The sequence below is a fragment of the Pseudopipra pipra genome, chromosome 3 (assembly GCF_036250125.1).
Source record: "Pseudopipra pipra isolate bDixPip1 chromosome 3, bDixPip1.hap1, whole genome shotgun sequence".
Classification (NCBI taxonomy): Eukaryota; Metazoa; Chordata; class Aves; order Passeriformes; family Pipridae; genus Pseudopipra; species Pseudopipra pipra.
The window spans coordinates 7,141,788-7,167,305 of NC_087551.1; the positions used below are offsets into that span (position 1 = coordinate 7,141,788).

At 40.1% G+C, this 25,518-nt stretch overlaps 1 protein-coding gene across 4 annotated transcripts in view; it reads left to right on the forward strand.

The window, feature by feature from the left end:
- Nucleotides 1-25,518, forward strand: part of MACROD2 (mono-ADP ribosylhydrolase 2) — an 841,246-nt gene that overhangs the window by 757,208 nt on the left and 58,520 nt on the right. For 3 of the 4 annotated variants that reach the window (XM_064647572.1, XM_064647573.1, XM_064647574.1), the window contains 2 exons: nt 9,269-9,310; nt 16,576-16,656. In XM_064647572.1, the coding sequence (XP_064503642.1) occupies nt 9,269-9,310; nt 16,576-16,656 (123 nt within the window). The remainder of the gene's footprint in view (nt 1-9,268; nt 9,311-16,575; nt 16,657-25,518) is intronic. The other variant, XM_064647575.1, reaches the window with a different exon arrangement.

Below are 25,518 nucleotides of genomic sequence, written 5' to 3' on the forward strand. Positions count from 1 at the left end.
GATACTCAGACCATTTTTTTTGTCTTGGAATGCATTGTTTCTTCTAATAGAATTCTACATGAAGCCCAGACACTGGACATTACTTTTATTGCTAAATATATATATATATATTTATAAGACTGACCAGGAAATGGTATAAAACCAATCCCCCTTGAAAAGCTAGATTTACCAACATTTACCTTACAGTGATAGCTACTTCTAGGATGCTATTGTAGGAGGAAAATTAAGAGTATTTGTAAACAGTTGCCAGCTGGAGGCAAAGATACCTTTTTTCTTTTTTTCCCTTCTGTATACTGTGTAAACCAAGCTACTTAATATGTCAGACAGATAATCTTGTAAGGACCTTTGGCAAATGCTTTTTTTTCCATGGTGGCTGTCGTATATTATAAAAGGTTTATCTTCAATTGTAATGCTTAAAGTATTTCTAAATCTACCACCTGTTATCAGTGGATTGGAGAGGAGAACCATTTTTTCTGAAAATGTTCTTTAGACAAAAATAATGCTATAAGGGGGACCGTCCTGTGAAGCTGCAGCACTCAAGGTTATATTACTTCTTGCTACTTTAAACAGGGTAACAAAATTACTTCACTAAAGCATTGCAAAAATTGTTAGAGAGGGGACAGGTTTGCACTTTTATTACACCAGTTGATAGATGGAAGATACAGACTTTTAGACTTGTGTCCTTTCAGAGCTAATGAAAGGATGCTGAGCCTAAGAGGTTGTTCTTTTTTTTTTTGAGCCGTATCAGTTGGTGTTAGGAAAAATACAGAGAAATTGCCTCATCTTGAGAAAACTTCCTCTCCCCTCTATTTCAGGTTATGACATTTAATGCGTTTTCTGCTTTCATCCTGGTTGATGAAAACACTGTCCCCCCTACCCAAACCATATGGAGAAGAGCTACTGCCTTATATTAATTCTTCTGTTACTTCAGGAGGATGCACAGCATCCTGCTTGTGCATAAATGTGCAAATATATTACAATTGCAGAGGAAATTCATTGTTAAGAGATCTCCCAGGCTTGGAATCAAATTGGAAACTGTCTAAATGGCTGAATGAAGGGCTTTGTATTAAAAAGGCAGATCCCTGCACTAATACGTGAGCGAACTCCTAAACAGGGATTGTAATTTCTGTACTGGTATTGAGAAGCATCTCCCTCTCCACTAACCATGGCAGACTGCACTGGGGCTGGAGCAGTCCTCCCTGTGAGCAAAGGAGTCATAAGTTAGCCCTTAGTAAGTAATCCTGTATCAAATGGGTAATTTGTTTGATAAATTTGGCCTCTCTATTTGCATTTGCAGTGTTCATGAGCCGATTCGTTTCCTTAATTCATCACCTGAATGTATTCCACAAAATATTTTTCATGGGCTTTATTTTATTCTGTGGATAGGTGCCAAGCAGTTTACTGGAAGTGCCTGATCTTCTTTATGGGAGGTTTCACCTGGGCAGTGATTTGCCTCGTAAGTCACAAGGCTCTGGTTTTTCTGACTGGTTCTGGCTGGCGTACAAAGACCACCAGGGCTCAAAGCCCCCTGGAAACGGACCTTAGGGAGTAATATTTGGGGGAATTTGATATCACTTTGACCTCTTCCTCCTGATCAGTGAGGGCCATCCTAAAGGTTTTGGTTGCAGCTGCTGTTCCCATTTCCATGGAGGTTTTCCTGCTTCTCATACTCAGAGCTGATTCAGTGCTTTCTCAGGTTGAAACTACAAGCAGTCAGACCATCATCTTCCTCTCTTCCCTGCTTTCCCTCACAAAACTTGCAAGGTGCTGTTTGCTGGAAGGAGCCAAATGCATCTCACTTCTCTGACCCTGCAGTTCTGATGGAGCTGCAATCCCTATGCTATTGTATTGGGATGCCCAGGGGACTCTGATTTCTCTGCCCTGTGAAACTTTTGTCTTGCCTCTTGTAGGTCTTTCTTGGCTTTTCAGGTGGTGAATATGCAATGAGACGGTGTATGACCATCGTGTGTATGAAGCCATTGAGAGCATGCCAGGGTACCTCTCAGTATTTATGCATTCACAGCAATCTAACCTGCTCTGGACTCCATGCCAGCATTTAATGATTAGAAATCTGGGGAGGAAATCTTGTGTTAAAAGCAGAGACGAGTGAGAATGTTTCAGTGGGTGTCAGACAGCTGCTGCCACAGCTTGAGCAGGGTATGGATGGGCAGTGGGACCATAACCTATAAAAGTGCTGTTGTAAGGAGCTTTTGCTTTTGCTTTGCTAAACAGAGCCTCCTCTTCTTTGCTCCAGTAGCATTTTGTAGACATTTTCCTTGTCTCCTTTTGTGAGACTGACAACAGAGCCTGCAATCAATCCAGAAGTCTGGGGAAATGGCTGTTTCTATGTATTTGCCCACTCACTCCAAATCCCTGCATTCTAGTTCCTGGGAGACACCTGGATAGGGGCTGCACTGAAACAGCAAAGTGTCAGGAGGATGAGGATATCCTTGAAGGTGCAGGGGTCATGCAGATGCAAGTACCAGGCTCCTGTGTGTGATAACAGTGTGGGAGAGCACAGGGAAGATGATGAGCATGGTAATTAAAAAGGTGAATACAGAGCAGTTATTTACCATCTCTTGTAACACAAGAAGTTCAAGGTGTCCCAGGAAATGATGAATCAGGATGGAAACAAGCAAAAGGAAGTAGTTTTTCACCCAACACACAGTTAGGATCTAAGAATGTTTGCTATGAGGTGCTATGGAGCCTCTAGGTCTTAAATATAGTTAAAAAGAGGATTAGCTCCACCAACAAAGGACTGTCCAATGACAGATATTAATCACCATGGCCTATGTGTAACCTTAGGCTGAGGGAGAGACTGGTGTAAGGGGAGGGAAGTGTATTGCTGTTGCCTTCTGTACCTTGGCCCTTCGCACACGGATGCCTGGCAACAGAAAATGAACACGCAGAGGCTTTTTCTTTTTAATACCTTCTGCGAATAGATCTTTGGTCAGGGATCTTTTCTTCCTGCTCTGTTGCATGTTGTAGTATCTCATGTAAAGGACTCCAAATGCATTTTGTGTTATCGTCCAAAATATCCTGTCCTCTCTGGCCACGGACACTGAGTGACTTCAGGTACTCAAGTGCTTCTGTTTTCAAAGAATGCAGTTAAATTTGGGTTTGTTCCATGTGATTGCCTCTGCCTTAGGTTGCTGATGAGATTTTGTTAGAAGCTTGTATTTGGAAATGTATCACCACAAGCAAAATATACCACTTTGTGTGTGACTATTGCATAAGCATCCAATTTAGCACTTGTGTAAACAAAACCTGGTTATTTTCAGTATTTTAGGGCCAAGAGGAAATAAGGAAGTTTTGCAATAGGCTCTTTTTTAAAACCTGATACCTATTTTCCCTAGGAGTGCCTCATTCCTTTTGTGTAAAGTAGAAGCATCTGGGAAATAGAAATCCAAATCTGATCCTGTCTGCAAGCACCATTTCCTGTACTGGAACAAGGTTGTCCAGTTCCCTCACAGTGGGATCAGCAGCTACTGCATAGCCCTTATGTGCAGCTGAGGCTCATATGGGTATATGTATTTTACAGCAGATCAAGTGATATGGTACATAAAAGAGGCCATCTATGTGGTGACAAAATAAAAAAACACCAGTGCCTAACTTCTTAGGAGATTGGTGCTAAGGGTTTCTATTTGATATGCCTTCAAAAGCTACAAACACATTTTACATTCCGTGAGGCTCCGGTGTTGTGGGACTGGTGTAACTAAGCAACACGGGAAGGAAAACACCACTAGTGCTACAGTATGTCCAGGATACATGGAGTGTATCAGTGAAAGTTTCTTTATAATTAGACTAAAAAATTTGATTAAACTCACCCAGTGTCAGGTGGAGGCTTATATAGTGCCTGGATTTCATGATTACAGGATACAAATGTTCAGAACCAAAAGAAGTGCTATTTTTTCTTCCAAAGCAGAAGATTCACTTTTTTCCTAAGGACCTTTTTGTTTTCTTTTTTTTCTTCTCCATCTTATGAGCACTGAGGATGAGGGAAAGCTTTATAGAAAATAGAACTTCTGACTAGTAAAGAAGAAAAGAGTCAGGCTTGGGTTTAGTTGATCTCATCGGCCAGACATTTCCAAATCTGCTTTTACTCAGAGAAAACATTGCCTTTTTCTGGGCTATTGTCTGTTACATTCTCCCCGTGGAGAATTGAATTGGAGGAATCAAAACAACCAAAAGAGCTTGTGAGCTCCTAGGTTGTTGCAAGCCTCATATAGATATATTTGGGCTTCATGAAACCTTCTTGTGTTCTTGTGGGGTTTACTGGGCTACAACAACATTGACTCTTAGGTTGAGGAGGACACAGAGCCTGTACACTGTTGTGAAACTCCTTTTAGGTATCAGAAGTGGTTGTCAGTGACCAAAAAGAAGTGATTTTCAACTAGTAGGGATTGTAAACAGACATAAGACACGTGATTGTAAAGCTCGCTAAGGGTATGAAGATGATCATGTAGTCAGGTAGGTAAAGCTTTGGGATAAAGTTTAGGAAAGGTGTGAGAGAGAAATGTGGAGAGTGAGAACCTGCTTGATCTTTTCAGCTGCTGGAAACCTGAAGTTTTCATGGTTTAGGTGGTTTGCATCACCCTGGCCCACAACACTGCCTCCTCTGAGGCTGGACACAAGAAGCTTTTCAAGACTGACCCAAAATGGGATCCATTTCCTCAGAAGTGTGAGACTGTTGCTCATCTGCTGTTGTTCCAGTGGAAACTGTGCAGGCAGATCATGGAATACCTGCTAGGGAAATGCTTGACAGCAGGAACTTTCCCAGCCAGACTCCTATTTTTTCCATAGCAAATAAGCTCAGGAGGATGGCTGTGGCTCTCAGTACTGAAAGGTTTTTGCAGGTTTTTTTGTTTGTTTGGGGTTTTTTAAGACAGCATGATCACCAGCTTGTCACTTCAGCCTCCTGTATAGCTCTGCCCATCTCATTGCTGTGTTTGCCAGAGCGTGTTCATAACAAGGCTGCAGAGGGGATTTGGTCCAGTCCCACAGTGCCCTTTCTGCTCTCCCCTGGTTATGGTCAGTACATGGAGCCACGCTTGCAAGGAGGAGCAGACTGAGACACATGGGTTGGCTGGGAACGGGGAAATATCTGGAAGTCAGGAAACAGCAGAAAATGCTGAGAAAAGGAACAAATCCTGAAGGATGAGACTGGGCTGCCGAGGAAAGGTTAGAGGAAGGCAGGGAAGAGCCAGCAGCATGCAGCCTGGGATGCAGGACCTGAATGCAGATGAAGTAGCAGCCTCCTGCAGCGTAGAGCTGGCTCTGGTGTAAGAGCTCCTCAATGCATGCACAGTTAAAAATAAAAGGTGTTTGTGCAGCACTGGCTCTCCGTGTGCTGACATGAAGGAGAATGCAAATGGAAGCGTGAGCAACAAGGAGGAGGCGGTTTAATGGCTTTGGGGATTAGCAGCGGTATTTAGAGCCTTTCACCTCTCTGTTCCTAACATAAATCTTAACACCGATTGATGGTTTTAGCCATCTGGCTTGTGTTTGCTTGTATGTCACAACTAGGGAGACAGAGAAAGAACCTGACCAGCAAGGCAAAAGGAAAAAGAAAAGATCTGACAGAAGAAGGCATCCTCTTCTCCAGTGTCAGTAAGAGCAGATAGGGTGCAATTATTCTATTTCCCAGAGCTCAGCAGGTAACAAGGGAGAGGGCAATGGAAGAGTCACAGGCATCACTTTGGTACATGACCCCACCAGGGAGCCTGTGACTTGCACAAATGTGTATGCTCTGAGCAACTTGCTCCCAAACGTGAAGCTCTTTGATCTTTAGAGATATAGTTACCCCAGGTAACTACCCTGGGAGTTAGAGGATGAGTTTCAATCATAGGTTGGCTTTCAACTGTAAATTATTTTGTACTTGAACAGTGGAAACTGTTCTCCCATACATCACCTATCTAATATCTTAAATTTATGTACTGCAGCCCAACTTAGAAGATGGAAAATTTTGTGCTCTCAGCAATATGACACATTTTAGATTAGAAGGTTTCCTTGTGTCCCAAGCCTTCTAAATACCGATGTGACTTTTCTTGGGGATGGGCTGACCTTGCTGTTAGTTGAGTCACTGTCATTTTTCCTCTCAATCCGGGCTGCAAGGTCTGTCATTCCTTTTCCAGCAAGGTCATCTTGGTAGAGCTTCCCAAAATCCGGAGCTTTAATGGGGAAACCATGTGGAAAGTCAGCGTTCTGCTTCTCCAACCAGAAGAATAACCAAGAGTGGGAAGATGTGTCTGCAGACCAGAGCCTGTTTTCCTAGTCACTTGTTTTTCAAGGGTGAGAGGTGCAGAGAATCTCACCTCTGGTCTTTCCAATGGGGGATTTTGGATAAGAAATATTGACAATATGTCTTTAAGGAAGTGTTTGCTGCTGTCAAAAATTCACTCTTGGGTTCTTCTGTGGTTTTACTCAATTTTGCTTTGGGATTGACTGGTGCATATTTGATGCATATTCCAAACCAAAGCAAACCTCTAGAAGGTTTCCTCTGGATGGGGTAAGAAAATGTATAGGGAACAAAAAAAAAACCCAAACAAACAAAACTAGGTGTAACAAATCTAATTTATAGCAATCTTGGTACTGATTTTGCTTTCTATTAGGCACGTAGAGCTTCAGTGAAAAATATTTTTACTTTCTTTTATTTCTTCAGAACCAGTAACCAAGAAACTACCTGTAAAATCATTTTTTTTTGAGAGGGAAGGTGAATGAATTTTGGATATAGACTTCTAAAACACTGGTTTTTGTCTCAAATAATTGGTTTTGGCATAGAGCTCTGTCAGCTAAACATGGTGTTTATCACTTCAGTCAGCCACACCAAGGTCAGGGAAAGAGACTGCTTTCTATTTAACAGGGAAACGCTTCCACCAGATGCATTAATAGTGAGAGAGTAAGAATTATAGACACATGAAATGGCTGGGGACTGCTGTGTGCCAAAGTGAAACTCAGATTCAGATCTAGATTGGGGTAAATTTTTCAAAGGCATCACAATGACCCAGATATCACGTCACCAAGCAATTCGGAGCCCAACTTCCATTCTCAGAAATGATGTAGTGACTTCACTGCCTTTCAATGAGCCTTAGGTTCCTTTTCCCAGAAAAAAACCCCAGCCTTTAATTCACAATTAGTTCACAAAAGCAGTCTTTGCCTCTTCATAATTATATTGCATAATGACTTCCCTACTTTTTAATAACATCAGATTTCTTGTCTGTGTCCATTATCACCAGCTTAGAAGCTATTCTGTTGCTTTGGGAATTTTGTGTTCCAAGTCACTTACAGAACTATAATTAAGAACTTCCACGGAAGACCAGGTGATATATGTATGTTAAGATATTATATTCTGCTGATTTAATGTCAAGGCTTAGATTAATTTGAAATTTTGTCATGCTGGTTTCATTATAAACGCTTCCATGGAAAGAACATGTTATTGGAAACTGAATAATTAATAATCTTTATGTTAACCAAATGTTTTCTGAGTGGTTTGCTGAAGAATGTCAGAACTCCAGTTGAAAATCCTGGCTCCATTGAAGTCAATGGCAGAATTCTTATGGGCTTTAACAAGAGCTTTCATTTTCTTATCTTAAAAATTACTCGTCAAAATTCCTTAAGGTTTCTGTGTAGAAATTTACATTTGTACAGTAGAGGCCTCTGTGCCTTTTTCACCTCCAAAACAGTTGTTTGCAGAATAAGGAAAAAGGAAGTAAGGTGTGCAGTGACTTTTTTCAGTCCTGATCCTTTGGGCCAGACTAAAGTGTATTCAAGAGAAATATAATTTATGTCATTTGGTGGCATGTGGAAGCTCAGCCCTCCAGATCATGAGTTGGAATGAGACTGAAGGGGGAGAAGGATAGATGCAGATCCATCTACTGTAGATTCAAAAACATCCATGAAAATTCTCATGCTCCTGAATTTATTGCTTATAGAGAACGTAATTCCCAGAGGAGGTCTCTATTATTAACCAGTTGTTCTGTTCTCATGCTACCTAAAGTTTCAGGCTCTAAATCATGATGAAAGCAAAGTTTAGTCCTCCTAGCCTGTGTCACAGCATTTGGATCTCAGCAGAGTTTATGGTGTAAATCAGGACCTAAATACTGCTGTTAGTTTCCATTACCATTGCTCATAATATTGCAAAACTCCTTTTGGTTCAGATGGTGGTGGGTCATAATATGCACATATGCAAGTTTGAAAGATGTTAAGACTTAGACAAAAATTGTAGGCTTGCTGCACAATTTGCACGTGCCCAAAGCAGAGAGGCAAAATGGTTTGGGTTGAAAGGGAAATTAAAGACTATCTGTTTCCAACCCCCTGCTATGGGCAGGGACACCTTCCACTAGACCAGGTTGCTCAGAGCTCCATCCAGCCTGGCCTTGAACACTTCCAGGGATGGGGCATCCACAGCTTCTCTGGGCAACCTGTAACAGTGCCTCACCACCCTCACAGGGAAGACTTTCTTCCTAATATCTAAGTTAAATCTAATTTAACCTGCCCTCAGTCAGTTTAAAGCATTTCCTCAATAAAAAAGTCCCCCACCAGCTCTATTTGAAGAATATAAATGGAGTCTATATGAATCAAGAACATAGTTGACACAAACTTCTTTGATCAGTAAGCTCTCCATTGGATAATTAAGGCTCTGGAACACTGAATTACCAAGATGTTAACTAAAGCTAATAATTTTTTTTTCCCTTGGCAAAACAACTTGTGGTAAGAAATTATTTTGTTACCAGGATGCAAGTTTTTTGCAAAAGGAATCTGCCTTCTTTATCTGTCAGCTTAATGATTACAAGTGCTCTGTTCCTGGCTAGCCCAAGTTTGGTCTTCGCAGAATCATTTTGGTCTTAAACCAAAGTCCTGTCTGGCAAATTTATAGTAATTCATGATATGATATGACTTCTGGGAAGTTAGTCCTCTTCTTAGCATAGCCAGTTGTTCTAGGGAAACAAAGCAAACTGAAACTGGTCAAGTAAACAAAAAACTCTGCTAGGAAAGGGAATGCAATTTCATTTTGTACGTGTCTTATTTTCAGAATTCTGTAAATTATGCAGAATTTTATTCCCTGTCTTTATTCCCTGCATTTACTACTATCTAGTAGTAACCAGTCTAGTGTAAGACCCTCCTTTTCCCATTCACCTCCACATTTCACTGCAAAATGTTAAATGGGAGCAGGCGAACTAAGATATGGGCAATTTGAAACGTGGAATATTTCATTCTAGATGCTTGCTGGTATTCTTAGTGACCATTTTCTTTCCATTTTTTTTGACAGATGATGCTAATGAAGAAGGGACTGAACTGAGTGAAGAGACAGGTCAGTAAAGAATATTTTATGCTAAAATATATCCGTTCTCCAAAGCATAAACCAAACTGAAAAAAATCTGGAAACTAATTGCCTTGGTTGAGATAAGCAGTGCTGATCATCTATGGCCAATGTTATAACCGTCATCTCTATTTTTTAGCACAAAATTAGAGTAAACCATCCCTGAGAGTAGATAGTCCATGATAAGACTGGCTAAGACTACGTTTTTAATGTCATCATCTGTTATGAGCCTCTGGGTTGCTTTTTATCAATATCTAGTTTGAACATGAATGGGAAATAATTACAATTCTTCAGTTTCTTTGTCTGTAAGAAGGTGTGAATAGAGCAATTCTTGAGTCATTTGCCATTCTGATTAGTGGTCATGATTTGTTTGCAATGGAAACAGTAGCAAAATTCTCCCACAAACTCTTAAATACATTGAACTTGGTTAGACAATATTTCAGAGAGTTTTTTCCTCGTCCTTCTAGTTTGCTGTATAGAACAAGTGTCAGTGTTTAGGGTTTGTGGATGCAGAGAGACTTGAAATGGAAATGACTGTCAGGTATAAGGGGAAGAAAGGGCCAAGGAACCAGGAAAAGGAGAGGACAGAGGGTTAGGTAACTGCCATGAGGACAAAAACTTCTATTCAGAAGACTTCTGCTAGTTTTTTCTAGAGCTTCATCCACTTAATCTTCTTGATCAGGTTTTTTGTAACAGGCTTCCAGCACAGCACACTGTGTTACTTTTCCTGCTGACCTCACCTAGAGCTTCTCAGTGAACATCTCTTGTTCCACATGGATTTCTGAGCACTGAAGGACCTCCTTTTATGTGCAGCATGGCTCCCTGTGCTCCTCTGCCTCTCCTTCCAAACCAGCTAGTACCCATCCTTGTCAGCACCAGGCATGTGCACCATCCCCCTAGGTCTCTGTGACACTGATCCCATTGTAGTCCAGTGACTGTGCAGGAACATCCAGTTCTCTTTATGAAAAAATATGGGATCAGAAAGGAGAAGCACGTGGAGAAAGGCAGAGATGCACCAGCCAGAAAACAGAGGTAAAAGCTTTTGAAGCAGTGTGCTGGCTTGCAGTGTGCTGGCAAGATTGTCCTAAAGACAAATGGATTATGATGATTTATGCAACCAGTTAATTAGCTTAGAAATTAGAAATACTTGAAGAATGGTGCGTATGCATAGATGTGAAAACATGGATATACACGGATAGATATGTGTTATGCTGATGGATTAGCACATTCTTTTATGGCTGTTCTGGCCTGTTGATTTTATTACATATAATTATAATTACTTTTTGGTGTCAAGATTACTGGATAGGAACTTTTAGAAATTTTAATACAATTAGCGTAATTGATATCGTTGTACGTACATACATGAAAGTAGAAAAATAAAGGCCGTCCTTATACAGCAAACGTTTGCCAAAGATAATCCTACAGTTAAGTTTTCAGCATTCATCTAACATTTCCAAATACATTTTTTATAGTTATCATGGCATGTATACTTTTATAAGTGAATTTATTTTGCATTTTTGCCTTCTTGTTTTTATGGAGATTATGCAAATTACATTGGTGGAGACTTTTTTTAAAAAGCATTTTAAATTAGAATTAAAAAGAAGTACAATTCCACTAATAGCCAGTCTCTTCTTTTTTGCCTTGTATCTTTCACAGCTTCATTAATTTAGGTAAAACTACATAGCCACTCTGGGAAATTACCACTGAATTAAGTCATTTGAGGAAGATATTTCTCTACCTGTCTCTTTCTTTGTGTGTATGAGATAGATGAGATCAAAACTGTCCTCACAGGTCTGCTATGAGCTTTGTCAGCACATCCTTGATTATTTTTTTATCAGTTGGTTATATTTTGGTAATCAGTGCCTTGGCTGTCAGCAATCAATGCCTACATGGCTAAAAATAAGCATCTTTTGTATATCTGCTCCAGTAGTGTTGCAGATATACAAAAGTTGTTCCATTGTGACCTATTTCTGTATGGCCTTTTTAATGATTGTAGGATGTGTTTACTGGAACTATAAATATATACATAATTTCTGCACTGAGGGGACTTCTCATTTTTATACTCAGATTTTTACCAGTTTGAAGGATATCTGCTTTTTAATGTTCAAAGGGGAAAACAGAGTAGTAACTTCTAGTCACCACTTCAAGATATTAATTGAATAATCATTCTTCATTCCACTTGACTTCATGGGTCATGACTGCAGCAGATGGAGTCAGCAGTTGGCACCAGTATTGATGACCCTGGTTTTTTGAGCTGCCCATATCCAATCTGCTTTGAGGCCTTTTCTCCAATTCTTGTGCTTACGGTGAAAAAGAAATATTCGATTCCTGGAGAGCACATGTTGCAGAGTACATGCATGTGTAGGACCTTTGTCAGAGATTGAAATCTTCTAAATCTTACCTAAATTCCAGTGCCTCCAACTTCCTTTTGGCTGGCTGTTTCTGAGGGCCAATATTAAACCAAGAGAAATCATGGAGAAACACAGGGTCACAAGCCCTTTGGAGAATGCAGTTGGATGATGAGGCGGAGGTTACAGAATCAGTTCTAGTTTAAACCTGGTTTCAAGAATTAGAGGAAAAAAACCTGATCCTGGTTTGGTGACAGCTGAAGGCAGTGGGAATAGGTCCACTGGCTTCAGTGCACACCAGATTAAGCCTTAGGAAAAGAGAATTAACTGGGAGTAAGGAATAACAGATGACCAAATATGTGTATTATTGAGTGATAGATGCATTATGAAAGCAATCTGTCTTGTGTTTCTACCACCCTGAAGTGCAAATATCTCATTACCCACAGAAAGGCCTTTCTTTCTATGATTCCTCTTAAAAATAAATAGGGGAATATCTCAATTACATCTGCCAGATAATATCCATTAATATCTACATTAATGCTATCAAATCAACAACCACAAACGATCATTTTAGCAAGTTAATCACATAACGTCACTGCATATATTGGACATACTAGAATAAGACAAACATTTAAAAATAAAAATAATCCAGTCTCTTTAAATATACACACTCAACACCACTCTTTTAATGGCATTTGACTCGTGGGATTTTAACCCATCAGTCTGTTACTCTGGATGCTGTGTCTTGGAGCAGCTGCTGAACTTAATGGCACCATTTAATTCGAAGTGCTCTAATCTTATCATATGTCATGCAGTTGCTGTTAGAATGGTTTGAGTCAGAAGGGCAGATAGAGTAATAGTGGGTACAAACCTGTGCAGTTCTGCATCTCAGCTTTCTTTTGTAAATGATTTCCTGCATAAGCCAAGAGAAGGACCAGATGACTCAGTAATCTTGTCTACCTTTATCTTCAGTGATTTAACACTGCAGAGTCACAATGCTTTAATGTTTTAAGCTCTATTAAGAGGAGATTATTCTAAACTTTAACTTCTGAAGGACTTCACTTTTATACCCATAGATTCACGTATCCATGCCCAGAAGTGTGTGAAATAAACCCTAATACTGCCAGAATTATGGACTGCATGGGGAAATTACAGAAGCATGTGCTACTTAGGAGTTTCTTACATAGTAGTATCACATTATTATGCACTGTCATCAGTTAATTCTCTTACTATTAAAAAAAAAAAAAAGATTAATGAAAAAATAAACATGCAGGAAAGAGTTTCAGTTCCCAATCTGTATTCTTCCTCAGCCTGTTCAGCTTCACTCTCTGCCAGGTACCACAAACCTTTTGACCTCAGCTGTATGTCTGTTGCCACACTACTGTCATTTCCCATCAAATAGTTGTTCCTAGTAAATGCCCTGCTGGTTATCCTGTTTCTATCCTGACCATCCTAATTAGCCACCTATGATTACTTACTAGCCACAGCCATCTAGAACAGCAAGAGGAAGGATCTCATTCACACTAATGAGGAAAGCTCTGCTATAATCAGAGTGTATAAATACAGAATTTCTTTATTTGTTCCACTGTGTGCACACTCTTACACCTGGATATTGTTTTTTGGAGGAATAATCTCCATTTTCCTGAGATGAAAATAGCAATCACTTGCAACCAGGCAAATTTGCAAGTTGTGAGGGATTTTGGGAGTAGGTTACTTGCAGACAGACTGTGAGACTTAAGTGACTTGTTGACACTCTGAATTAGCCTGTAAAGAAGAAACATTTCTCCCAGTGATAGAGCTCAGAAACCTTTTTGCACAAGTGATCACAATTGGAAAAGCTTTAAATATGATCAGTTCAGACACTTGACTAGATGTGCTGTTTTTAATCAGAAATTTGCAGACAAAATGCTGTAATATTTGGCTAACTGTTATGAAGGACATACATACAATTGGAGAGCTGAAAGGGTTAGGAGTTGTATTTTGAGCATGATAGAAAGATTTTATTTTGAAGCCCACACAAGTCCTTTTCTGTCTCTGGAATGAGGGATTTCTGCTGAAAAGAAGTGAAATTGTGATTGAAATCTTATTCTCCTGAGATGCTGCCTTTACATCCTTTTGTGAGCATTTTGAAGGTTCTTTATAGAGTGCAAAAAGATCATTTCTTTTGAGATAGTAACAGTTCTGACTTCTCTGAATGCATGCCCTCCTTCCTCTCCTTCTTTGTGCTGTCAATTAAGATGTTGGTTACATTATCTAATGTATTCAGATAGTCCTGAAAGACCAGGCTGGACATTTGCACTTAAACTTGATTGACATTTGACATGTGGGACTGGAGGAAGCTTCACAGATTGGTTGGATGATAAAATTCATCACTAGAGGGGCAAGTGTTGATTGAAGCATTTCTATTGATTCAGTCCCCTGGTGTGAACCATTCTCAACCAAAAGAGAGAATGTAGCAGAAAGTTCAGAGTGGCATTGGACCCAAAGAAGCCATATGTTGGTATGGTCCACTATAAATACTCAAGTTATTTTTTTAAAGAGAGTGTTGGCAGGAATCAGTCTTTACAAGTCCGGTTATTTACAGGATCTCTCTTTTGTATTGAAATTCTTGTTGGCCTCTATCAGCATTGCTCCTGAGGAACCCCCTTAAAGGGTTGACAAAGCATGTCTTTATTTGGCAGCTTTCGCCTGTATTTTTCCCCACGGTATTTCTGGTGGTTACTCTTACATTATCACCACTCCAGAAAGAAATTCCTCTTAGCACTTGAAAACTCCTGTTTTCCTCAAAATATTGTGTTTTAATTTCAAATTTAGATGAGCAAACATGATGACATGACACATGACACGTCCTGTATTAGGTGTTGTCAGGAACACTCTACCACCTGGTACCAAGCCAAACCTCAAAGCTTGTTCTGCTCTGCAGTAACTGGCTTTATTTACCGACTGCTAAGGGTAAATTCATACCATGAGCTGTATGGAGCTCTAGAAAGAAAGAGAAATTCCATTCTAATAGAAATTTGTAAGACCAATGTTCATTTTGGTCTTTCGTTGTTTGTGGGTTTTTTTGCATAATACTCATTACTTAAAATTAAGCAAGTGACATGGAATTTAATTACTCACATCCAGATCCCCATTTTGGAATTTTTACTGACATTTTGAGCTACCCTGCCACCTTTCCAATCCGTAGTTCTTCTGGGTTTTTTGAGCATAAGTACAGAATAACCAGTTTCTCAGGAGGGCAGGCAGGATGATGTTTCTTTCTTCCCTGGGCTCCATGCAAAGCCAACGATTCACTCTGTTTTCTGTCTCTTGAATGAACATAATGTTCACAGAATCATAGAATACCCTCATTTGGAAAGGACCCACAAGGATTACCTACCAACAGTAGAGTCCAACTACCCCTTGGCCCTGCAAATTCCCTTTCCACATCCTCACTTACTACTTTCATACTTCCTGGTTTGAAACTTTCAGCACTTTGGTTCTAGATATATGTAATTGTGGAAGGGTAGAAGATAAAAGGGGAGAATCTACTGCTCTTAGCAGAGCAGAGTTCTTTATGAGGTATCTGGTTGCCAAAATATCTCTTAAGAAACTCCAGCATAAAGAGTAGATCATTGAGTGGGCTATGTGTGACAGCAGAAGAGACCCTGGGAGTTTTCAGAACACTTAAGCAATATATAATACACATGTAGATAGTTTTTTCCCAGTTATTAATTAGCCAATCAGTTTGAAGTAGTACCATAATTCTCATTTTTTCATGGTGAGGCAATAAGGGTGAATCAAGTGAGGTCACTTCTTTCTAAATTTCCCAGTTACAAGTGGTCAAGGTTTCTTTGCATCATGCACAAAACTATGTTTTCTTTTGACCACAACGAATCAGAAGGTTTAACAGAAAGTCTAATGACAGAAAGTCATTTTCCCGTCGCGGTTGAATACATTCAGTAGGTGCAATGAATTGAGTTTTAATTGTCTGCCAGTCGCTGCTTTCGTTGTTAAGCAATGATGTTTGAAGAATGTTTTAATTAGGGAACCTGCTTTCGTTAAACGTCTTAATTTATGAATACCCTTTATGCCTAATTTCGAGCTTGGACTCTCTTTTTACTAACGGGCTTTCTGTGCTACCAGTTTGTGCCTCAAGGTGTATCATAGAAAACAAATAGTGATTTCATCCTTTATGTAAAGATGACAGGATATTTTGAAAATGTTGTAGAAAAAGTTCATAGTTTTTAAAGTTTAATCACCTGATATTAAACACTGTGAACTTCAGTTCCTACAAATAAGGGAGATCTCACACTTGACTGTGCCTCAGTTACTTGTTTTACTCCTTTTCCTCCATCTTCACGTTACTTACTGGTTGGAATGGATTTTTTCAGCCATAACATTTCTATCTTGTAAAGCTTTAATTTCCTTAACTTTACTTCACTATCAAACTTGCTTCCCTACCTTTCATTTCATTACTAATTTCAGTCAATATTCATTTGTTACTGTGTTACAACCATGAATGGAAAATTGAGCTGAGAGGGAAAAATCATTTTGTTCAGATTATTTCTCCATGGTTCCATAATGCAGTAGAATATATACTATGTCTAGAACTAGGAATTACAACATTATTTTTTTATTATTTTTGAAGAGATTAAGAGCTTGTGAAGGAGTATGTTATTTCAGTGTGAGCTTTCTTCACAGCTGTCGTGTGAAAGTCCAGTCCAAGCTGAAAGATACCTATTATAACTTTTATAACAAATGATGCAGCAATTAATTTTAATAAAGAAAGATAGGCATTGGGTACTGAATGGAGCGCTGAGATAAAATGTACTTATAGTTGTGGTATCACACAGGATAATTTCTGATAAACTAAAACAGTTTCAAAAGTAATATACATAAATTTGTAATTTTTTATGTTCAAATAAGGATTGGAACAAAAAGGCCAAACTCCATCTCCCACAAAGAGCAAAGCAGAGCAGCCTGAGGATCTGCAGGATGATGCTGAAGGTAGGTGGTCTGACAGTTTTTCAGAGCTATTAATCAGTTTTACATTTGGAAAAGTTTACTTTGAATTCTTAGGAAAGAACTGGAAAACTTTCGGTTAATGATGCTGTTTGCACATACTTGGAAAGTTCTTTTTGTCCTAGATAATAAGTCTTCTGAAGTATATTTCATCCCAAGGAAGATTCACAGTTATAAATGCTATTTTTATGTGGTGGAACTGCTGATACATCTTGATAAACTGCAGCTGTTTTATCTCTAACCTGTTCTGACTTTACGTAATTAATAAAACCAAATGTAGTGCATGTTGTGCAGGGCTTGGGTCATAGTCTGGTTGGTTAAGTTGGTAGCTGCTGCAAAACACAACTTTCATTTTCTACAAGAAATTTTTGCTGTATCCTTTCCCTTCAAGTAGTGTTTATTTCTCTAGACCTTATGCAGTGTAGTTTCCATGGTCAGATTATGCCTATTGTGTTGTTCCTCTAAAAGTACTTCCTGCACTTGAGTCTTCACAGAGCAGCTTGTCCATGTGTACAGAGGTAAATGTGGTCTGTGTTGTTCTAAAATTGGATCAAAGTATCTTTTTTTAATCTGTATCTCATTAGTAGAGTTGTTAAAAGATGTTAACATCAAAGACTTATATTCAGGGTGCACAGTTTCACGTGGCTCTCAGATATGTGGAAGAGCGAAACTCCCCAGTGCTGAAAAAATTCCCCTTCTGTGAAACAGTTAAAAGGATGAACCTTAATCTTTAATCCATAACAGTTCCTTATCATGGATTCTCTTTGACCTAATGTTCCTCAAATGACACATCTCATTCTGCACCTCAACCAGTGGCTCCACAATCTTCAGCATTTTGACCTAGCGCCGTGTGTTCAGCTCCTAAAATATTCTGACTGGGGTATAGTGTGAGTCATAAAGAGCAGAAAAATGTTAACATCTATCACTTTAAGTAACTGCTAGTAACATCCTGTCACTAACATTGTGACTGGTTGTTAATAGCAAGTACTTAAAGCAGTAGCTGTCATTGCCGGGAAGGTGTGGGGGACCCAAGAAATTTCATCCCGCCTGGGTGTCTTTCCTTTCATGCTGCACTGAACCTAGATGATATTAAAATACCAATTTTATGTTTGGATTAGAGAATTCAGCGATGACAAACCACATGTCCATTTGTATGCAGGCTAACCAGCGGGTGGGATCGTGTTGTCGCTTTCAATATTCCTGAACAGGAGAAACAATAATAGCTTTATGATATATTCTTACATGGAGTGTGGCTAAAACTTTTCATTGTATCAGTGTCTTTAAAAAAAAAAAACCCAAACCCCAAAACAACAGGAAAAAGTTTTGCAAAACTGTGAGGTTTTCCTTCCATTTGAAAATTTGCTTATGCTGTTTCACTATTTTTGTGGCTCACTAGATACAGTTTCCTATTTTCCTGTGCCTGTCTGTGTTTCCTGGTGACTTACAGTTCACTTTATGGAGCACAAATAAATGCATTGGAAGGGCGAAGTAAATAGTATGGCAAGGGAATGATTGCATTATCCTCGAGCTGTGAAATGCCTGAACTCCTTGAATTTGATGCCATACAGTAGATTTTGCTGATGCAGAATTGAAGTCCGTAAAACATAATCACTGCTGTAGGATTTAATCTAGCTGGTGACGGAGCCGTCGTCTCCTTAGGCAGGAACTGGACCTGTAATGTTTAGGATTGAAAGTCTAAATTTAGACTTGAGAGTCGTTGTGATGTGGGAAATATAAGTAATTAAAGTGTTTGCTGAGGGGCCTGGGGAGAAACCTGGATTGGATTTCTGTGGTATTACCTGTGCCTCTGGAAGAGGAGACAAGCAGTTGGGCTTCAGACACTGAATTCCTATAAAGTTGCCGAGTGGCTAGAGTCTAATGTATCACACCTGTGAGCCATTTCCATTGAAGTAAATGGGATTTGCACACATTTGTCTGAGAAGAAGATTTAGTTCCTCCTGATCTAATTATTAGCTGTTGGTTTTGAGTAATTAAAAGAACTTTTGATGGAGAGCCTTGGAGATTATGAAAACTCCAACTATGTGACGTGAACCACAATTACATGTCTGAGTAATTTTGTTTAGGTAGGAGTTTGTCTTCACTTCCAAAAAGCTACGTTGTTCTCTTGTTTTATTTTCTTTTAAAAATAAAAAGAATTACTGAAAAGCTAAGGCATATAAACAGTCTTGAATAAAACACAATAAAGCCAAACTCTTCCTGAGGTCAACTTGGTTGAATTTCCCTCACAGTAAAACTGAAGTGCTTTATGGTTCAGTGTGTTTTGGCTTTGGGATAGTTCACATGCTTTAGGTACCCTAAGTTTAAAAAAAAAAAAGGAAGAAAAACCCACGCAAAAATCACAAAACCAAAAAACCCCAGTAAACAAAAAAACAACCAACAAAACAAAAAAGCCCACAAAACCCCAACCCATAGCTTTTAGCAATAGAAGCAAGTCCAAAGATACTTACATTTAACATAAGATATTATTTTCCCCTTGGTAACATGACTAGTAATAAAATATTTAACAAATATACGCTGAGGCACAGGCAGAGCTCAATATATTTTCCTCTGCTTGGTTGTCAGTGTCCTTTTAGACTGAAGATGGGAATACAACTTGCAATTTTACCAGCCTCATGCCTGCCCTCGTGGCAGTCTCTAAAACCTATTCCACAGTAATATTTCTGCTGTAATGTTTTTCTCCAGCATGCCAGGCTGGTTCATTGGCTAGTGGTAATAGAGCAATATCTTTTCAGTGCATGTACAAACCTCCACAGAAGATCAGGGAAAGTAGGTTCCTTCATTATTACCCTCTTTGCAATCAAGGAAAGTTGAGTAAGTGGCTGTATGAAAGGAGCTTGTTTTGCAGTAAGCTAAAATAAACACTTGACATGCTAATGAAAGCAATTTTATATTGAACGTCTAAAGTATTAATGGTGTCTGTTATTATATTATTAGATAGATTGTTCTCTGCCTCCAGACTGTTGATAGAGAAAAGCAAGTGTGAACTGCACAGCAGATTCTCATGTCACTGGCTGTATTTGGTAGTTTTTCATTATAGGGATACTATCTGGGGAAGTGGATAGACTGGATACTTGGAGAAACATCCTTTACTCCCAGGTTCCCTGCAGTGTTTCGAGTTTGACATGTGCAAACATGCAGTGTGATTTTCTTTTTTTTTTTCCTCCCTCCCCTTTCCTGCATCCTGGGAGAGTAAAAGCAGCCAGAGATAATTTTGCCTTTCCCTCAGTCAGGTGTATTCAATGATTGAGTGATTTTAAAGTCTCAGGTGAGCAAGATGTGTTTGGCACTAAACAAAACCGAGCACGTCTGACTTCAGTAGCTCCATAACACAATCCTAAAATAGTTACATAGACAAAATGGCAGTGCTTGTCACAGCGTAGCCGCCACAAGTTGGCACAAATGCCACAGGTCGCCCATTCTCATCCTAATTGTTGTCACCAAGCAAAAGCAAACCATTTCTACAAAAGCCTAAAACCCCAAAAATTTAAAATGCTCCTTGTTTCTCTTACCTACCACCCCACACATCCTCCCATATGTAATGAACAGCATGGGGTGTGCAATAGATTTTTCCCAATAGTGGGATAGGCAAAACTGTTTGCCCTTTCCTTCTTTATGGGATTTCTCAGATATAACATGGAGCCTGCCCAAGAACTGCCCAATCCATTCCCACCATGGGCTGTGCGCATCAATATTGTATCGAAGATAAGTAATACATCTGGTAACAGCAGCACAAATGCCTGATCTTCTCCTCTTCCAGCAGAAAAATTATCAGTCCATGCAGCAAAAGCCGTTTCTGTCCCTCTTGAGGTCAGGACCCTCCTTGCCCTCCTTCAAGGGATGTGAAGACAGACCTAGAGCTCTGCAAGTTGTCTTGCTCCAGCTTTTCTCAAATGCTACTCCCCAGATGAATGCTCAGATTCCTCCTGATAGATTGACAGGCTGTTGGTCTCCCATGATCACCTGTGCTGAGGCTCAGTGTCTGTGTGAGGAGCTGGACTGTTCGAGTTGTTCATCCAGGATGAATTTTATCTGCTTTCCATTCACTTGGTGGGAAGGAGAAAAGTTTGATGGATAAGCCAAGCCAGGAAGGTCAAAATGAACACAAATCACCTTTAAGAGAGTTGATAAGAATTGGTTCCTTCGCCTGATGGGGTCATCACACTTTGTGCTCTTGTCTTTCAAGGGTAACATCACATGTCTGAAATGTTGCTTGGCAGTGTCAGGAGTCCAGGCTCACCAGCAGGCACCTGCATGACTTGGTGATTGCTCTGTCCATGAGAGATGTCAGTCTGGTGATTGGAGTACACAGGAGAAATGAGGTGAAATGAAATGGCATCTGATCTTGACAACTCATTGGTCCAGCAGGTCAGAGCCATTCAGTAGGATGCTCACTGAGAGGGAGACACCCTGGCTCCTCATCCCTTCTCCCAGAAATGTTTTCATGCAATGATAAAAAGCACATAGTTTTGGGAATAGAAAATAAAACTCAGTGTGTAAGACTCAGGCTTAGTCCTTTAATTGTGAGATTAACACAATTAACTCCTGCTTCTCCTTTGTATTGATGCCTTAAGCCCCTAATGGGGGCTTAAGCCCCTAACTCGAATATTTGTAAGACTTATAAGTTTTATAAGTAGGTTTTAAAAGCAGCAACCCCTCCCTCCTTTGTCCCTTGTCCCTTTCCCTTTCTCTAGCACCCTTGTTTACACATTCCTTAACCCTCTTACCCCATTCTATGCTCCCTATATCAATCCTACTCCTGAACACAGCAGAGATGTTTAGTCTTTTGTCAAGGCAAGGCCTAGATTGTTGGCAGAACAGCATATCAGGGCCTAAACCACAGAATACGGTCAAGAATTAGGTAACTATGTACCCTTTGTGCTCTGATGAAGAGGAAGGTGGGATGAACAGAGGGTCCCAAAACCCCCAGACCCATTTCTCAGGGGGTGGACCCTGGGGCGGTCCAGAGTAAAGGCCACAGGGTGGACACATCTGGGATTGGATGGATGGTATCATAAAATGTAACATCTCAGGCAGGGCCTGTGGGCGTCTTGTAACATCTTAGCCTTGGCAAAATAAACCCTTTCTTATCTCACCCCTAATTAACTGCTCTGGAGATTTTTTCAGCACCAAAATTCCACGAGAACAGTATACCATGAATTTTGCAGCTGTGCTGCTCACTCCCTCGCTTCACGGGGAGAGATGTAGTGTATGCACCCACCACCAGAGTCCACAGCACTTGGCTTATGCTGCATTCTGCTGATGTGGGCTCCATCCTTTCTGGGGCTGGGGGGATGTGTACAGCAGCTGCTCTGTGCTGCCATTACACAGGGGGGTACAAAGCATCTTCTCTTAGGCCCCACCAACACTGTGCAGGCCTGATTGTCTCTCTCTTTAAGGTATGGATTAATATTAACTAGCTTTGACTTCTGATTAGTTTTAAAATGTTCTGCAGTTAATAGCAAGCAGGCCTTTATCATTTGATAAATTGTAGCTACGCTCCTTCTTTGCATCCCACAGGGCAGTCATATTCTTCAGTGAATTTCTGCTCCACTGATAATCTACTAAAAATGAACGTCAAGACACGTAATTATACTTCAAAAAACACACAGTCACTTACTCAGCCTTAAAAGTGCTCCTTCTTATTAAGATGGCTTAGAAGTTGCTGCCTTCTTTTTGCCACTAGACCTAATCCTTAAATAAAATGTTAAATGAAGATAAAGTACTACAGAAGAAGTTCCCTGGGAAGCATGTGTATCAAACATGCCTGTGAAACGTTTCACCTTAATGCAGATGGGTTATATTTAAAGGGTGGCTATTAACCCCCATCCACTGTGGTTGATAGCTTCTCTTTTCACTTCTGTTTTGAAGTCCACCATCTGTCTTGACTGATTACAGCTTTCAGAATATTGGGTGATCACTTCCCACTTAGCCAGGGGTAAAACAGGATGTTATCTGTATTTTGAGTTGTATTTACTCTCTGAGCAAACACTTCTTAGAAGAATCTTTTCATCACTGAAGTGGCTTCTGCTGTTCCATTAAATTGCCGTGCAGTGGCTACACAAGATGACTTGGGAAACGCAGCTCATTTTGGCCTCCACAGGTGATGTGCAGTCCTGTTGTGTTGGCCATTTACTCATTTGGGTTTGTTTTAGTGACCTAATGTACGTCTGTGTAACCACACCAGGCAAACAGTTGCAATTCCTGGTTTTGCCCTGAATGCTCCGGAGCAGATTTTCTTCCTCCTGAGATGAGCTAAGGTGAAAAATACTAAGTTACTAAAGTGACTAATGCAATGTTGTCAGAGGAGAGTTCTACACGGTGACACACACCGGCGTACCTGCAGGGGCCTCATCTGTCAAGGAATTCATTGCTCATTTCTAAGCATGATGTGAATAACAGTGAACCATCACAATTGTTCGGGTCCAGTGCAGGAGACGACAGGGCTGGTCCCTTCATTCTGAAACACTGATGCAAAATGGTCCATGATTTTGTTTGCATTTTATGCTGTTTTTAATGAGTGTATTCTCCTCTGTGGCTTCTCTGTCTGTTTCCTCAATTTGTGAAAAATTGTAATAGGTCTCATGTTTTATTTTGACAGCTTGGGAAAGAAGCTGTGTGGCTGTCTTTTGTGGTGTGCAGTTAGTCAGTCCTTAGGCATACCAGGAAAGAAAAAAGAGTAAATTGATATAGTAATGACAAAATTTGTGATTGTATTGTGACCTTCACTCATGGGGTCCCTTTCTTTCTCTGTCTCTTGGATAGGACTAACTGTAGGGCCAGGAGTCAGGGCTCCTCCATGCTGCTCTTGAGCATGCATCAACTCACATAAGTGATTTCTGTCTCCTTTTATACACTGTAATAACAGTGATAATACCTTTGCAGCAGTGTGTGTATTTTTTTCCATCAAAATGCCAGTTCTATCTTTGTCCTCTGCATGGGCTGTGACATCTAGGGTGTGATGTCCATCCATATTCTGGTTATGTTGGTCAGATTGAGCTTCCAGGAGATGTCTGCCTTCATAATGTTTTAAACAGTCACAGAAATAGGAGTGCTCAGCATCCTTGGCAATGAAATGTTTGATGTCCCCTCCCTGGCACCTGTACTGCACAACCTGAGTCGATGGAGAATTGCTCCCAGTGAAAAGCCAAACACAGCATTCCCACCAGTCTAGGTATGAAGTGAGTTGGGGCAATTCAGAGTGCTCCTGTCTTCCAAGCACCTCATTTGTGCTGTAGCTGTTCTCCCCTGTTCTTCCTTAGCCAGGAGAGGCATATCAAAGCCAAGTTACTTGCCTAGTGTGTGACCCATGGAGGAGCGAGGCAAGGGGAACACGCCTGGTGACTTCAGTGGGGCTTTAGCTGACACTCTTGTGTTTCTCAAGACATTAAATAGGTGAAATACAATAGCGCTATTTTTAACTTCTGAGATAATCCACTCAAGCTACAGTTTTGTCATTCTTTTCCCACACTCCTGGGCAAAATGCTGCATGGAAATGGAACCCTGTTATTTATTGGGCTGACACCTTTGCTGGGCTGGGTGCACTCACAGGGCTGCGTCTGCAATGAGGTGAATTGTTGAAGCAGCAGAGAGGGAAGAAGTCTCATAACTCCATTAAACAATTACCGCAGATAACTCGTTACTAACCCTTCTTAAAATTTACCCCAGAGGGGTTATATACAAGTAGTGATTAAAACTGACCTAAATCATAATTTAATTAAAAGAAATTAAAATGCAAACTGAAAGTGTTCAGTAACCTCAGGCCACCACCCTAATGATTCATTTTAATGTGTTTGTAGTTCTGCAATAATGGCCTTTGTGTGTATGTGCTTCTTGGTTTATGTCTGATATCATTTTGCCACTGGAACAGTTTGAAAATGGTTGCAGGCTATATAATCTTGAGTTTCTATATGGATACATGTGTGCTTTCTTCTCACATTTTAGGAGTTTCACTGATGCCAGCCTATCTACTTGTGTGCAGAATGTAACAGCTGTAAGATCAAGGCCTATATTTTTAATTTTCTCATTAATTAGTTTCCCTCTTGTACAAGAAGGAACTTCATGTCATTAGTATGATTACCATGGCAATATTTTTGTGCTGTAAAAAAGATAAATCAAAACTGGCGCCTTTGTTTGACAGATCTTGGTTTGTGTTTGCATTTGTCATAGAAAAAAGAAGCACAGGCCAAACCAATAGAGAGATGCCACGGTTGCTGGCCACCCAGAGAACCAGAGGATGCTCCCAGACTTGTATGGCAGAGCAATGCAGGGATGTAGCAGGATCAAACCTGGTGTTCCAGGATGTGGTGCCTGCACAGATAAAGATGTGAACCTGAGGTGGTGGCCCTCTGTCACTTTTATTTCTGCTCTGGGAAGGAGGACGACATTTGAAGAAACCTTACTCTGATTGGTGACACCCTATGGATGATATAAGTACAGCTTTCTCAGGAGTGAAAGCAGTTTTATTATTAATAACATTTATGTTCAGGAATTAGACTCAATTATCCTTGTGGATCCCTTCCAAATCAGGATATTCTATGATTCTGTGCTGGAGGGGTAAAAATAGACTGGTTTGTACAGATTTTGCAGAATTTCTTCTTTTAAATGAAAAGTACGTTATCTACAATTCTGTTTTCTTCCAAAAAAATGTCTTTTTGCACCAGTTTTTGAGACCCTGACTTTAGCCTTGGCTCTAAGCGTGTCGCCAGTTGCTTGTGAAGAAAGGTGCTGCTGAGGAGGAGTAGATGTATGAGCAAACCCAGCACTTACTCAGCTCCGAAATGGGAAGAGCCAAGAGGCCAGCAGGCTATTAATATTTTTGACTTCCCA